Source organism: Monodelphis domestica, chromosome 3 (genome assembly GCF_027887165.1).
Source record: "Monodelphis domestica isolate mMonDom1 chromosome 3, mMonDom1.pri, whole genome shotgun sequence".
Lineage (NCBI taxonomy): Eukaryota > Metazoa > Chordata > Mammalia > Didelphimorphia > Didelphidae > Monodelphis > Monodelphis domestica.
This window is the reverse complement of record NC_077229.1, coordinates 318,760,243-318,777,643: the sequence shown is the minus strand read 5'-3', so window position 1 is coordinate 318,777,643 and position 17,401 is coordinate 318,760,243. Positions and strand designations below refer to the sequence as shown.

At 34.0% G+C, this 17,401-nt stretch overlaps 1 protein-coding gene across 1 annotated transcript in view; it reads right to left on the bottom strand.

Moving 5' to 3' along the window:
• PREX2 (phosphatidylinositol-3,4,5-trisphosphate dependent Rac exchange factor 2) overlaps positions 1–17,401 on the bottom strand; it is a 421,865-nt gene that overhangs the window by 8,573 nt on the left and 395,891 nt on the right. The window contains exon 39 of the mRNA XM_007487009.3: positions 9,441–9,508. Coding sequence (XP_007487071.1) covers positions 9,441–9,508 — 68 coding nt within the window. The remainder of the gene's footprint in view (positions 1–9,440; positions 9,509–17,401) is intronic.

Genomic DNA, 17,401 nt, shown 5'->3' with positions numbered 1-17,401 from the left:
ATGCATTATAACTCAGGAAGTTTTACAAAATGTAATTTAGTTCCGAGTTCTGTTGGTGGTTTGTGGTTTATAGCTATTCTCTGTGAAAAAAAGTAGACCATCAAAATAAGACATTATTTCTTTAAAGCTTCCTTCATGCTACTAAGAAGAGAGGTGATACAGAGGCAAAAGGCTTTAAATATCCTTCTGTGTTTGAAAGAGATAGTGAAGTTTCAAACTGCCTTTCCAGGGCTGGAGTAATAGACCGAATAAGCTATTTTTTTCTCTCCTTAATTCAATCCTCTCATTTCCCTGCAAAATGCACCACTGTCTAACAAAATGAGAGGGTGCAGTTTATTTTTCCATGTAAAACATGAATTGGAAGCTATATCGCCAGCTGTCAAATCTTTTCACCTGATGCGACTAATGGAATGCCTCATCTTATCTGGTCCATGTCATCAAATTCCATTACAATACATCACCCACATATCAGGATAATGTAACTAAAGCCACCACATAGATGAATTGTTGATATGTCTGCCTTGAAAACTGGCAAAAGAACTACTCCCTGTGATCAGCTAATGAAATAATAGCTCAGAGTAGGAAATCTTGTCTGGGTGGCATTTAGATTCAGTGATGTTTCTTGCAAAAGGCTCAGGGTTACTTGAGTTCATACACATTTATAATGGAAAATGTAGGGTTTGAGGAATTTACAACAGGCTGATGAGGGTTATAAGTAGAAAACAAGAGGTAAGAGTTAGACTGAGTCATTGCACACAAATTGTTTTATTGGTAATTGTGCCTCAGTTGAGAGACTCTCTTTAGAGTAGAAGGGCATGTTTTTTATTGTCTCTCCCTCCCACTTATCCACTCCAGTGACAAAGCATGGATTTGATGGTCCTGAAAGACTTGGCTATAGGCCGGAGGAATAGAGAGGAAGTTGTAATGGTGCAAAGTAATAGCCTGGGAACAGAAAATGCACCTGACTTGGAACCAGAAGCCCTAAGATCAAGTCCTAGCTGGAGTTACTGGCAAGTCATTTAACTTCAGTCCTTTTCTTTGCACAAAATTTGTTCTTCAGTTGTTTTGCAGTTGTGTCTGACTCTTCATGACCCTATTTGGGATTTTCATGGTGTGAATTTTAAAACTACTCCACCCTACTCAGACCCTACTTTAGAAGATCTGATTTAGCTATTTCCTGATTTGTAACAATGGAGATTCTTGGTCTAACAGAATCAGGTCTTGGGAACTCTACATTGCTCCACTCTACTTAGTTTAACAAGGTCAGGAATGTCTGCACCCATACTCAAGGATTAAGTATCTAAGAAGTTGGCCTTCAAAAGACATGCGCAGAAACAGCTGACAGACCCCTGGGCTGTCCTGTCAAGCTAAGCTAACATTGGTACAGATGAGACGCAGGAAAGTGACGTAAAATCGTCTATATAGGGCACATAACTTCCTCTCTTCACTCTCTTTTCCTGGAGAGGCAGCTCTGGCTGGCAGCATGCTAAGCGTTCTGAAAGCTTGGCGAGTGGCAGCTATTTTTCTGGGTTTTAGCAGTGAGTTTACCCTTGAGATAATTCAGGTTGAGGCATCTTGGCTGAGCCCTCTTGGAGTTCAGGCTGATTCCTTCCTTTTTTACTTTCAAAAACCTTACCTTCCTAAAGCCTCTAATCTTCCTCCTGGCTCAAGCCAGGTGGGAGAAATCCTAGACCCTTTCCTTCTCCCTTCTTAATTTCTTTTCACTATATTAATTAAATCACCATAAATTTCCAGCTGACTTGGGTATTTTTTTATCTGGGATATCCATGGCGACCAATAATTAATATAGGTTAGGTCACAACGCTAAAATTATCCTTTACAATGGCAAAGATACTAGTTTACCATTTCCTTCTCTAGCTCATTTTTATAGATGAAAAACCTGAGGCAAACATGGTGAAGGGACTTTCCTAGGGTAAAACAGACTAGTAAGTTTCTGAGGCCAGATTTGAACTCAGGAAGAGGTATCTATCTGACTCCAGACTGGGCATCCTTCCCATTATGCCACCTAGCTTCCTTCCTCAGTTATTAATAAAAACAATGAAAATCATGGAGCTTTCAGGCCCAGCCTTCTATCTATTCTGCCACCCACCTGCCCCTGTTAAAAAGGATAATAAAATGTGTACTATTTATCATTGTAGAGTTGTTACAGGAAAGTTTTTTCCCAAATGCTCTATAAATATATTAAGCAATAGTATGCCAAAGTGTGACTAGGCTTGCCAATAGGAGAACTTGAATTCAAGTGCTGCCTATGATACACAGAACTGTGTGACAAGGCTAAAACATTTAATATCTCAGTGATTCAAGAAGAGCTCTAACTCTAAAAACTAGATTGGGGTTATCTACATCAATGAAATTCTGTCTGCAAAAACAACAACCAAAAAAATAAAACAACCTCTCTTTCCTTTCCCTTTTCCCCAACTCTAATCTCCTTCAAGGATACCCAGCTTTGCAATAGTGATGCAGTGGGGCAGTCTACAAAATAGAAAGACAAAAGTACTCATCTCTCCTGCTTTTCTGGGCAGGTGACAGCAGTCACAGCATGAGAGAAAAGCTCATTCCCCCCTTGGGGATTTGGGTAGAAATGACTGATTCCTGGCCTCACAATTCAACTGCCGTACTTTTCATGCTGTTGACACTCACTGCTGGGAATAACCTCCTTGAGATCAATCTAATTCAATTAGTCTTCCTAATGCTATTTACCTCTTTCTTTTGGTTGAGTTATATGGATGAGCTTTGTTTTCACATTGTAAATCTTTATATATAGATGCCATATCATAAGAGATTTTTATAACAAAAATCTCTTGTAATAGTAAACAGTTAGTAAAACTATTAATAAAGTGACTTCATCTATATGGTTGTGAAAAAACTCACATTTGTAGGAAGCCCATTCACCCAATTATTGTCCTAAAAAAAAATAACATAAATCTCTTTTCTCCATCACCCATTCCCAACTCTACATGGGATGACAAGAAAAAAGAAATTTCTTTTGACTCTTCATATGGCCAAACAAAACAAATCCTCTCAAAAGTGGCTGTCTACAAAATGATATATGACTCATTCTACATTAATCAAAGATATCTCTGTCATGGATTGCATATTTGATCATCATTCTTTTGGAATCACTAGTAGTCATTATACTGATCATATTTATAGCTTTCAAAGTTGCTTGATTTTATGGTATTATTGTAAAAACTGTTCTAGTTCTACTTTCTTCACTCTTTATCAATTCATATGACTTTCTTTGTTTTTTGAAATAATAATAATACATTAATACCCAACATTTATAATATGACTTACTATTTGATGTGACTGTGCAAAATATTTTACATATATTATCTCCTTTGATCTTCATAACAACCCTGAAAAGTAGGTATTTTTATTGTCTTCATTTTATAGATTAGGAAACTGAGGCAAACATATTAAGTGACTTGCTGGGGTTACATAGTTAGAAAGAATCTGGGGCCATATTTGAACTCAGGAGTTGCTGATTCCAGGCCCAGTGCTCTATCCACTGTACCACATAACTGCCTCAGATCTTACAACCCATTCATATACCACAATTTATTCAAACATATTTCAGTTAACAGGCATCTCCATTGAGATTCAGTATGAATACCTAGCAAAGTAGCATAGCTAAAAAAGGGCAATGATAAAGGCTGGTGGAAAACATAAACACTGACGCATTGTGGGCCGATCAATAAATGGGTACAATCTCGAAAGCAATTTGGATTAGACACAAAAAGTTACGAAATGATGCATATCCCTTAACTCAACCATACCAAAAAATCTAGACCCAAGAGAGTTCAGGGAAATAGAAAAAGTTCCTTTATATATGAAAATATTAACATCAACTATTTTCAAGGTGGCAAAATTCCTCTACATCTGTTCTAAAGATTGAACTAGGGATTTTACAAATGAAAAAAGCTTCAAATGAGCCAGTTTCCTCTATATATGCAAATCAATCACCATTTCTAGAACTTACAGCCTCAGAATTTACCAGGAAACTGAAGAGTTAATTGTCTTATGGGAACACAAGCACAAAATGTGACCATGAATTGCAAAATGTTAGAAAATTATTATTAATAATTGTATTTACATAAATAGTTAATTTGAAAAGACAATATGTAATAGAAACAGGACAAGGAACCAAGTCTTCTTGCTCCAAGGTAGAGTCTCCATTCTCTATACTATGCTACCTTTCTCCCCTTTCAGGAAAAAAGCAGGTACCCTATACAGGTAAGTGAATAAAAATGAAGAAGTAAATATAAGAGAGGAGACCACATAACCGAATAGGCAGATAACATGTTATTGTTGTTCAGTCATTTAAGACATGTCTAACTCTTTGTGACCCTGTTTGAGGTATTCTTGGCAAAGATATTAGAGTGGTTTGTCATTTCCTTTTACAGCTCATTTTACAGATGAGGAAAATTGAGGCAAACCAGGTAAAGTGATTTGACCAGGGTCACATAGCTATTAAGTGTCTGAGAACACATTTGAACTCAGAGGTTCTTAACTGCACGCCCATCAACAATGGATACCAATATTCATTAAGGAATTAATTCCTCATCACTGGATATTTATAAGCAGAATTTGGAAGGGCACTGGTCAGGGATACTAGAAAATAGATAACTATATTGGGTAAATAAATGAATCAATCAATTAATTAAAAATAATTTCTGAAAATCTTTGTGGTAAGTAGCTAAAGTATATGAGATCACTTTCAATTGTACAAATCTAAGATCCCAAATTCAAAATCTGATACTAAGAAGAAATGACAAAAACCTACAAATGAAGGTTCAGTATCTATAAACCATAGTTTACGTGGGCCTTGAGATTCTTTAAAATGACCATGTAGAAGCATTTGGGGGCATGAACTCTTTTTATTTCTCAAAACAAAAAGTATAAGAAAATAATTAGCAAAGTAATTGAAAAAAGTCAGATGAAGCTAAAAAGGCAGGGGAGAACTAAACATTTGAAGGGGGGGAAAACTCAATTGAAAAATACTTTGCAGCAAATGAGATTGAGTGAAAATTCTGTAAGGGAATTGAAGGTATTATAGCAAAAGCTTCTGACCGAACAATGGAAAAATATGAAAAATGTTAAAAATGGTTCAGAAGAACAGTAGAAGTATCAAGTAAAAATATCAAGAAATAATTATAGAAAATATAATTCAATAAAAGAACAAATCAGCAAGACCAAAATGATACAAGAGTACTAAGAACTAAAGACCCTATCCTTCATAATAGATGCTCAGAAAAAGAAAATTGTAGAATCAAACAGGAAAGTAGTGGAACAATTTATTTTTAATCAGAAGAACAGATGATGCAATATATGTTATTATAAGCACAACCTATAATATATTATCTGTCTTCTTGGGAAAGTGGGGAAGGGTGACAGGAAAAGAGAGAATATGGATTGCAAAATAGAAAAAAAACTATTAAAATCATATCAGCATGTAATCTGGAAAAAAATTAAAGAACATATGAAACCTCCACAAAGCAAGGATATTGGATCTGAAGACAAGATATGAAGAGATAAATGAAGGATTAAAAGTCTTCTTAAAAAATCATGTAAAGAAAATCTGAATACTCTACTTGAAAACATCGTACAAAAACTTTGCCCAAAAATATCAAAAGCAGAGAGGTAAAGAAAGAATCCAAAGATCACCAACAGAAGGAAATCTCAGTTTTAAAACAAATGTATTATCATTTGTTGAGGAAAAATAACAATAATACAAAAAATAAAGGTATCCTTTTTACAAAGCAGGCCTCTTCAAGACTTATATTCATGTAAACAATTATCCTTATAATGAATATATTTTATCATATTTCATTTTAAGACTTAAAATTTGAAATCTGGCCTAATAAATGAAGAAGCAGTACTTGGACTTTTCTTTTTATTCACTACTTACTTTCTGGCTTTTTGATCAGCATCATAGAGTTTATCCTTAAGCCCCTCTAATTTATCAATACTTCTGTTCTCAAACTAAAGACAATGTTCAACTATCAACTTTGTTTTTGCTACAATTTTAACACTTGAAGGGATATATTATCCAAATACTCTATTATTATACATGCTCAAGTATCTGTAGCGAATAGCCATGTGAAATTATTCTTCAGCCATATAAAGCCCAAGAATTTAATCAAATCAACTGTGAGAGGTGCCATAAACAAGAGTAGCAGGATTAATGAGAGTTGTTTGGTGGAGTCAGCACTGGGGGAAAAAAATGCAGGCAAAGCCCTGGTTTATTCATCCATTTTCAGAAGGGAAAATGTTTTTCTGTTTTGAAAGTGCTTCCATTGCCCACACTCTCAGAAAGAAATATGACTTTATAAATGCTGCAATCATCTTTCTTCATCTAATGACTATTTTATAAAAAGATGCAGTCAAAATTGCCTAGTTTTTAATAGCAAGAAAAGGAACCCCCTTTTTATAAATATGAAAATGTATAGAATCTCAGAAATGGAAGGTGATTCAGTCTAGTACCCTATTTCAAAATCAATCTACTGTTAACCCTTTTAAAACATATACTAGTTAGTTTTTCCTACTTATTTTCCCCTCTTTCATTAGCTGTTTTTAATTTTTGACAAATTCTATTAATATATTTTGTTTTTATATCATTCACATTTCCCCTGGTAATTCTCTCCTTTTCTCCTCCTGAACAACTAGCACATATAACAAAGACTTATATTCTTTGTTGAATATATCTTGAACTGATAAAAATCAGTTCAAAAAAGCTAACCAAATACATTGAAAAAGTCCTATATTATTTGTTGTGTTCCACTCATACAGTTTCTCACTTCTTCCAAAAAAGTGAGGTATTTTTTCATCTCAAATGAAAGGAGAGTAATGAATGTTGGAGGGAATGTGGCAAAATTGGGACACTAATACACTGCTGGTGGAGTTGTGAATTGGTCCAACCATTCTTGAGGGCAATTTGAAACTATGCCTAAAGGGATTTAAAGGAAAGCTTTCCCTTTGATCTAGGCATACCATTTCTGGATTTGTACCCCAAAGAGATAATAAGGGAAAATACTTGTAGAAAAATACTTATACCCATGTTCTTTGTGGGGGCAAAAAAAATGGAAAATGAGAGGTGTGCATTAATTGGGGAATGGCTCAATAAGTTGTGGTATATGTTGGTGATGGAATATTATTGTGCTCAAAGAAATAAAGAACTGGAGAAATTCCATGTGAACTGGAAAGACCTCGAAGAACTGATGCAGAGTGAAAGGAACAGAACCAGGAGAACATTGTACACTGAGACTAATACACTGTGGCACAATCTAAAGTAATGGACTTCTCTACTTGCAGCAATGCAATGATCTAGGACAGTTCTGAGAGACTTGTGAGAAAGAATGCTATCCACATCTAGAGCCCCAGATATTTATTAAATCTGTGATCCTAGGCAATTTACATATGTTCTATTTGCCTCAGATTCCTCATCTAGAAAATGGGGATAATAATATCTCCTGCCTCTCAAGATGCTTTTGAGTATCAAATGAGATAATTGTGAAGTGTTTAATGCATTATCTGGCATATAGTTAAGTGTCATATATATTTTAGCTGTTATTACTAGCTATTATTCAATGGCTCCTCTCTGACTGAGGTTCAACTTGTAAATTGATTGGCCTGAAATGTAATACCTTCTATAGTTTGGATTTCATTTAGACCTGTTTTTACACTATTTGTTCTCCTTGAAATACTTCCCATACCAGCCAAATCAGACATCTGTTTCTCAATCTTGTTTGTCTTCTCCAATGTAATCTATCACCACCCCATGACTGAAATACTCCTCCTCCACAACTTTGTCTTTAGAATTCTTTCCTTTTGTCAAGACCCAGCTGACGAGTCAACATTAAGGAGCAAGGAAAATTAACTTGGAATTATAAGAGTCTCAGATCTACCATTTACTAACTCTGTGACCTTGGGTGGCCAAGTTATCTAACTTCTCCAAACCTACTTCTTCTCAGTTGTAAAATGGGTTGAATAATCCATGTACTAGCTATTTCACAGGGTTCTTGTGAGGAAAAAAGCTTTATGAACTTGAATGTGCCATATGAATGCTATTTACTACCATATAATGACAAATGACACCAGGGCTGGAACTAGAATTCAGGTTCAAGGGCATGGCTCTTTCTATTATACTATGTGTCCATGCTATTGAATGTATAGCCTATTGGACTTGCCATCTTAAAAAAATCAAGAAGTTTGTTTTTCTTTGTCCACCATTTCTTTCTATTTTTTCTTCTTTTTTTGCAATGATGATCATTTAAATTTTCATATCATTTTATAGTTAACAAAGTAATCTCCTTACAACAAGTCTTTGGGGAATGTACCACACATTTCATGCTCTCCATTTTCAAAATGAAGAATTTTTTATTCATAGTTTTATGGCTAATCACAGTTGGAGTGAGTATATAAACCTATGTTTTCTGTGATCAAGTCACAGGAATATAAAGTCATACATTTAGTGAATGGAAGGGGCTATTATACCTTCCATTGTATCACCCTGATTTGAGTGAAATATTTTTGGAATTCCTATTACTATAGTAATGGATTTCTAGCCATTTGCCTGAATAGTTCTGACTTAAACTGAATATGGTCATTGCAAAATATTTAACTTTAGGTTATAATTCTACTTTCTTATTTGCTTGCTTCTTTTCAAATCAGAAATAAATACAAAAACAAAAACTCTCAAATACTTAGTCAGGTGTAAGATGTTCAGTTGAGCAGCTTCCATTACTCTAATGCAGAAATTTTTAATCTTTTTTATGTGTTAAGTCAACAATATGATAGAACAGATACAGCACTGGCCCTAGAGTCCAGAAAGACCTGAATTCTAATCAATATTCAGGCACTGACTAGATGTGTGACTCTGGGCAAGAAATTTAACCCTCTTTGCCTCAATTTCCTCATCTGTAAAATGGAAATAAAAATAGCACTTACCTCCCAAAGTTGTCATAAGCATCAAATAAAATAATTAATGCTAAGTTCTTGGCAGTGTGCCTGACATAGCAAGCTCTATGTAAATGTTAGCTATTACTATTTTAATGTGGTAGTAGTGTAATAGTAGTAGTAGTAAGTAATGGTTGTGGTGGTGGTAGTGGTGGTGGTGGCATTGAATCACAGACCTTTTTGGAAGTCTGGTGAAACCTATCGACCTTTTCTTTGAATGAGATTTTTAAATACATAAAATAAAATACAAAGGATTACAAAGGAAATTAATTACATTGAAATGCATTCATAAAATCAAATTAATAAAGCAAAACAAACAAAAAACTTCACCATACAGGACAAGTTTGGGGAAACCATTTACATAAACTTTAAGGAGCAGGAACTATATATATACTATATCAGTATCGAAAAACTTAATGAAAATTATCTAAATAAATAACTGATCTGGGACTCACACTTACCTTGGTGCAGATTGTGGCGTCCGGTCTCTGACTCCCAAGTTCTTGGCTGTATTCTGCACTCTTGCTCCCTGAAACAAATATTAATAATTCAATTTAATGAATGCTATGTCAATTTTATTTGAGCAATACATTAGTAAATCATAGTTGTTTATTCAGCAAGCATTTCCTAAGTGCCTACCACGTGTAAAGCACCATTCTAAGTGTTGGTTTTACATAGAAAAGCAAAAAGAGTGCCCGCCTTTAAGGAGCACAGAGTCTGATGAAATCATAATATTGACTGAGCAAAGAACTTCCAGGTTAGAATACTGACTGCCACTGTTTGTCAAAGCCAGTAGAGAAGAGAGAGAAACTCAAAGAACAACATTTTGCAAACTAAATATTTTGCTGCAGACAGAAAAATAACTTATTTTAATTTAAAGTCTTTAAGTTCAAAGACTTGAATCTACATAATTAACGTCTATTTTTATACTTGTCAAAACCATTAGAATGTTTAATTAAAATAGGTAGTTCTTATCTATTATCACATCTAACTGCCTCAGCTAGTAAAATACATACTTGAGACTCTGAAAGTTAAAAAATGAGAAGACTATAAATACCCAGTATCTGTTGCTACCAGGAAGGGACAGGCAATTTATCATAGTTCTATGCAACACCTGTTCTGCAAATCTTCTGCCTTGGCTCCATCATTAGCTATTTTAAACTGTTCAGCAATAAAAGGATAGCATTTTAAAAAATATTTCTAGAGCAACTTTTAGAAGTGACAGACCTGTGCAGATCCCAAGAATTTGGACTTACTACCTTGCAGCTTATTGCTTCAAAAAAAATTATCTATTAGTATAAAGGAAGGGAAAGGGTAAAAAAAGAAGAAAGTAATGGAGAAGGAGAAAAAGTCATTGTGAAGGATATACTAGAATGATTTTCACTTGTTCAGAAATGGAATACAATTAAAACCTTTGTGGAAAGGGAACTAGAGTTCTATTCTTTCTCAGGGCTCATCAACACTTTCCTCACTTCTCGTACCCTAGCCCTCATACCATATTTGCCTAAATATAGCATCATGTTTGTCTTTAGTTTGCTCTGTTCAAGGTGATGGAAAAAATTAAAAGGCAAGCTAATGGAACCTTGTGCCTAGAAGTGATTTCATTCAGATTAGGGTAAGAGTTCACTGACTAAATTCTATCTTGGTTCTGTTCTTTCAATTTCAAACACTTCTAATTCATAAATTATCAAACATTAAAAAAAACAACTATAATTCTCAAATGAACCAACATATGATTCCTGTATAAATAAGATTCCCAACTATTTATAATGTTCTGATATTCTTCATGAGACATCTTCATTAATCTTATAATGTATGCTATGCCTCACTTGTTTCTAGCAAGACAAAAAGTGCATTAATAGAATAACTAGATAACTAAGATTGGATCCCCAGTGACATATTTAATGGAGTGATTTTCCTATTTTGTTATATAAAATTTTCAAAGACACATCAAAAATAGCTAGAAGGGAACAAAGCTAAATTTTGTCTCCTTTTGTTATCACTTAATATTCAAGTTATGTTTATGGTTAGTAATCAGCCTTTGAGAAAATCCAATAAGACATATTTTTATTATAACATTTGCTATACAAATAAATCTTAATTATCTACTTTGGATAGTAAATCACATTTGTTGTTTGAAAAATCCCTAGTTATTTCACTAAATTATTGTTTATTAGTAACATAATTTAAATCTTGAAATTTTTATAAGTTTATATTGTATATAGAAACTATAGCTGTGTCTTATCTAAATTTTATATCTGCCTATTACTTGATGCTCAATGAAGATTTGTTGAACTTAATTGAATTGTTGGTTGCATAGAATCAGAATTTTCAGCTGAAATACATGGATAGAGATCATTTAGTTCTATTTCTCATTTTATTGTGGGGGAAACTAAGACCAAAAAATGTGAAATAACTTGCCCCAGGTCAATGGGGTATAAATATCAAGTTCTGTTCTAGACATTATTTGTCTTGAATATAATATTATTTGTACTTATTCTGTTTTCTTCTTGTCCTCTTTTTAGGGCATATGTCCAAGCATGTATTTTCATTGTTTTGATATCCTATATATTGTTATTGATACTTTTTATTAATAATTTATTTTGTTAAATCTTTACCATGTCATCATATGATGACATCATAAGATCATAAGCCTAATGGTAGAAGAGACCTTAAAAGACAAGTTTAATCCATCATTTTATAGAAGAGGAAACTGAGACACTGAAATGTCAAGTAATTTGTCCAAGGTCACATAGATAGGAAATATGAAGGGAAGGGAATAAGCATTAACATAGCACTTAATTTATTACTCCAAATCTCATACACCATGCATTTTGCCATGATACCTTTCATATAAATCTACAAAATTATTTCAGAAAACATTCTAAAATGTTAACAAAAATTAGATCTACCATTATAGAACTTGTGACATGGAAATCACCTTAAAAGACTGATATATATTAATTTAAGGTCGCCAAGGAATCAGCTATGTAATTCCTAAATGAAAACTTAAGTCAGCAGTCAATCTTTTATGGAGTTTAATTACAATAGGAGGAAGTAATTAGAGAGAGAGAGAGAGAAAAGAGAGAGAAGGAAATAGGGCTTAAATACCCCTTCTGTTTAGGCTGGGCCAAAAGGCCCAAGCCCTTAGATAGCTGGGGCAAAGAAAAGAGATCAGTCCCTATTACTCACGTGACCAAAATGGAGAAACAGTCTCAGAGGCCCCCACTTTCAGCTTCCTTCAGAGCAAGCTTCTCAGAGCACACACCAAACACACCGACCAACTTCTCAACCACCACCCCGAGTCTTCAGACTCCCCTATCTTTAAGGAAACCATCCAAGTTGCCTCCCCTCAATCCTCACATCTACCAATCACCTGTCCATCAATTTCCCTGTGCCAATGGAGGCTCTAGCTTAAACCCAGGACCGCCCAGAGGTCTCTGGCTTTTGCACATGTCTGTTGAAGGTCATATTTTCAAATAATTAAATCTTTGCTCCTTTGCTACAGCCCTTTCTAAATCCTGTTAACCTGAGTAGGGTAGAGATTGGAATAATTAAATTTTGATCTAGGCTGCAGCCCTTACTCAATCCTGTTAGGACTGAATAGGGTGGAAATTGATTACAAGTGTCTCCATTGTATCAATTCTAAAATCAATCATGACTCAAAGAAATTCCTGTTCTATGCTTAAGCATAGGTCAAAGTCCTTTCCATTGTTCAGCAAAAGGTTTCTGTCCTAAAGTAATCTTAAGAAGGAAAAAGAAGGAACCTCCCATGCCAATGGGGTTCCCATTCCAATAGACTATCAGTAAGAAATTTTCCAAGTATGAAATATCCCAATGGTGAAATTTCCAACATTTATAAGTCTAAGGAATTTTAAGGTTTACAAACTGAAATTTCAAGAAATATATGACTTGCTTGAAAAATAAGAAATGAGATATTGAGATCAAATGAAGTCAACAAAATAACTCAACTGATTTTTTTTTCTATTTCTTGACTACTGGGTAACTGATTAATAAAGAATTAATGAATTAATTAAAGAACTAATGAAGAAGTTAAATAATTAATGAAGAAATTAATGAAGAAAGAAGGCTAAGTAAACTAGAAAAGGGTAAATCACTCAGATATTTATTGACTTCCTGCTTCATGCTAAACACTTATTGGGTCAGTTAGTCAATAACCATTTATTAAGTATCTATTATGTACCAAGTACTGTGTTAAACTCTAGGAATACAAAGAGAGGCAAAAGACAGACCCTTTTCTTAAAGAACTAACAATCTAATAAGGAAGGCAGGGAAGACATCATGATCACAACTATGTACATACAAGTGACAGACAACATGAAAATAACAAAGGGAAGTCTATTTTTAAAATTTTATCTTAATTTTATTCCAATAACAAATTTACACATAAGTTTTCCGAAGTTATATAATTCATGTTGTCTTCCTCCCCCTTTCCCCTCCCTTCCCTCTGGAATTGATAAGCATGAAAAGAAATCTAGACTAGCATTTAGGGGCATCTGGAAAATCTTCTCATAAGAGATGAGATCTTATCTGGGACTTGAAGAAAGCCAGGAAAGGCAGGAGATGATGCTGAGGGAGACTATTACAGACATGGAGGGGAGCAAATAAAAAAAAATTCCCAAAGCCTAGGAATTAAGGAACAGCAAGGAAGTCAGTGTCGCTGGACCATAGGGTAAAGGGGAAAGAGAGGTATAAAGTATTAAAAAACTGGAATGGTAGGAGTAGGCTAGATTATGAATAGCTTTAACTGCCAAAGAGAAGGTTTTAAATTTAATCTTAGAATTGACAGGGAGTCACTGGAATTCACTGAATGGGAAGTGGACGGGTATTGACATTATCAGATCTACAATTTTGGAAGATTGAGTAGAGAATGGACTGGAACTGATTACAAAAAAAGTAAAAAAAAAATCAGCCTTTGGCCTCAAAATGATTATCTTCTCTAAATAAAAAGACCAAGAAGTATCAAGCCCAGGATAATAATATGGGACAATGTATTTTTCAGGGCAGTTCAGAAAAGGAAGAGGCCATTCTCATCTGGGGCATTTATTGAAGGATTTATGGGGAAGATGATAGCTGTGATGGACATTTAAGGATGGCTAAGATTTGGATAAGCAAAGGGAGGGGAGATACAGAGATTGTGGGCAAATAAGATTTAAGAAGAATTTTAAAAAGAATGGATTATAAAATTCTGGAATGTGACTTAGTAATAAAAATATCAAAATTGAACAGATAGTCAGTAACATTTAAGTGCACAATTCATTCTTTTACCTTTGCTCTAAATATGTTTGCCATGGGACAACACTAACTTGCTTATATTAGGTATTCAACAAATATGCTGCTGAGAGTAGTGATGATATTGTGCTCTATCTTTTACTTTCACAGTTAGATATTTCTCTATTAGTATTAGCTATATAGCCAGGAATTTAAAAAAACTACTAAAAGAAGTTAATATGGATAAATGATGAAGTATATTGTGACTAAATAATATGAATACATCACACTTGAATAGTTTCTGTTCTAAAAAGCTCAAAATCTAGTAGGAACCTTATTTAATTAACATACATAAAAACCAAATTAGGGAGATGGGTAATAATCATCATCTCACTTGGGAACAGAAAAGTTAAAGGGAAAGTGTTTAAGCAATTTATCCAGGGTTAAAAAGCAAATAAATGCTCCAGGAGAATGAACAAAAGTTTTTATTTCAAACCAGTAGCCTACTGATTTAGACTACACGTGAACAAAAGGTATCCTATATAGCAAAGGAGTTAAAAGTTCCATAGTCCTCTGTCCTGTTCTTACCAGGAAGCTACTTTCAGTCCTGGTTGCTACATTAGGATGGTGTTTAACAGTAATTGAAGAGTGTCCAGAATGGTGAAAAGACTGGAAATCTGACCATAGTGGTATAGTTTGAAGGAAATTGATATATTTAATCTGGATAAGAGAAAACCTGGAGGGAGGGAGTTCTCCTGGGCCATTTTGTTAACTGAAGCCTATTTCCCATTAATATTAATCTCAATTGACTAAAATGTGATTTATGGAATGATATGGGAAGACTTTTTACATCCTTGAGATAAGAAATCAAATGAGAAGAATGGAATACAGTATAAAAATTTCCCTGACTTAGAACTTTAGCTTATGTTTGTGACATATAAATCCCTTCTTCAATTAGCACATTGTGACTTCTTTAAAATGTAGTATTTTGCAAATTTAGTAGAAATCTCTAACTTAGTCTATTTACTATTTTGTTCTAAATTTATTTGTTTGACCTTAATTGAAATAAATATAAAATAATGATCTATGTGATCTTTATGGCATAAGAAGCTATAAATAAGGTTATCTGTTAAAAATTATTTCTTTGTCTTTGTGATCTAATTTTCAATGTAAAGACATCAGAAATCCCAATCTTCTATTCAGGATTATTTTTCCATTTCCTGAACCTGTATTTCAGCATAAAATCCTAGATTTTTTACCTCTATAATTTCTGCCTTGGGATAAGTTTATTTAGCTCTAGTAATCTACCACATGAATTCAGCAAGTGATATTTCTCCCATAACAATAGATTTGAATTAGTTTCCTTGTGATGTTGTGAGCTGTAGAGAGCACTGGAATTAAATTAAAATAGAAATATGATCATAAACTTTACATAAGGATCCCAGTGGATTTGAGTTAACTTAGAAAGCCACATACAATATTATGAATTTTACTATATTTTATCTATTTGGTTAAATATTTCCCAATTACATTTTAATCTGGTTCCTTCTGCACTCAGGAGAGTTTCAAGCTACACTTGGACCCCTCTGATAGAAAGGATTCCTGTTCAGGTACAAAGTGAGATCTCTATGGTCTTTCCAATGCTGAGATTCTATGACTCCCATATCCATTTCCAATTCCAATCCCCAAAATGTTCATACTGTAACTACCTAACACCCACTAAGACTAGAAAGGTAATGTAGGCTAATATGATGCAACTATCATTGCTCCCATCAGCCTTAGGGCAAAGCTACATCAACTTACCTCACCACTCCTGGGAAGTATGCTTAACCCAAGAAACAGCCAAGTAATTTCTTGTGAAGATGTTATAATTTTTTTCACAATCAGTTTAAATTATGATCTTGTAGTATAGGATCCATAACCTTGGGATTTTATAGTATCCTGATAGTTAATTTTTATTCATTTGTAACTCTCATTTCATAGGTGTAGGGAACTTTCTGGTGAGGAAACTCTCCACAATTGTAGGTCAGCTGTAACACTGAGCAGCAAACACCTAACAGAGACAGGACCGGAACTACTTTTCTATGTAACACTTTTTTTTTGTATCTTCAACTAATCAATAAGCATTTATGTATCTAATTTATTAAGCTAAGCACTTAATATATAGAAGTAATCAGAATTACACAAAACCACATTACCCATCATGGATCAAAGTATTCATTATGAAAGGACAATACTAACCGATTTAGAAAATGGAGAGATGTAACTTAACTGAGGTCACCTTGTTAGTAGATAAAAGAAGATAAATTGGGGTCTTTCACTTCAGTAATCTTTCTCTTGGATCAAATATTTCTCTTAACAGTCAATTGAAGTTAAAGATTTATTAGTGTGGTGTTACAGTTCATACCAATAGCAAGAGTTCTGACAATGGATCACAAAAATTAAATTCATCCCTTTGAAATAATAATTATGGCAGAGTTTTGAATGTTTTACTAATGTTTTTGAAGAAAACTTATGCCTGCCTATTTGATAACCATAAGATCATGAAATAAAGCAGGCTGAAAGTTCTCATTTGACCTTCAGTGGAAAACATGAGCTACACGCCAATAGAAAACTATTGGCTTCTTAAGTGGCTTCTTAAGGAATTAGACAATTCTGGGAACATGTGATCTAAATAAATCATTTTTTTTTGGAAAGGGCCATGCTTTAGTAGAATAGCACAAGTATCCATGCTAGAAGGATCATAAGATTTAGAGACTAAAAGGGACCAGCGAGATCTCTTTGTCCAGTACCCTGTTTTTACAGATGAAGGACATCTAGGACTTAAGTGACTGGCCTGAGGTCTCAAAGTGCTTAGTAAAAGGGTGAATGAAAATATCCCCAACTCAAAGTCTACTGAATCATGCTGCTCAATACATAAACATTCCCCCCTCCCCTGACTCTGCCTACACAGAATAATTAATGCAATGCTATTTTGTTTTCTTTTGAAGAGCACCTAAAAACATTTCTTCAAATGAGACCCTGGAGAAGTTAATGTTTTAGAGTTTTATTGACTCATTTGATTAGGGAATTAATTTAATCAGATTAAATTTCTCAAGGAAGCCTCTTTTGCTAATGTGGTTGATAAATCACAATCTAACACTCAGGTTTCATCAGAACAATGCTTACTGCTCATTTTTGCATTATTAGA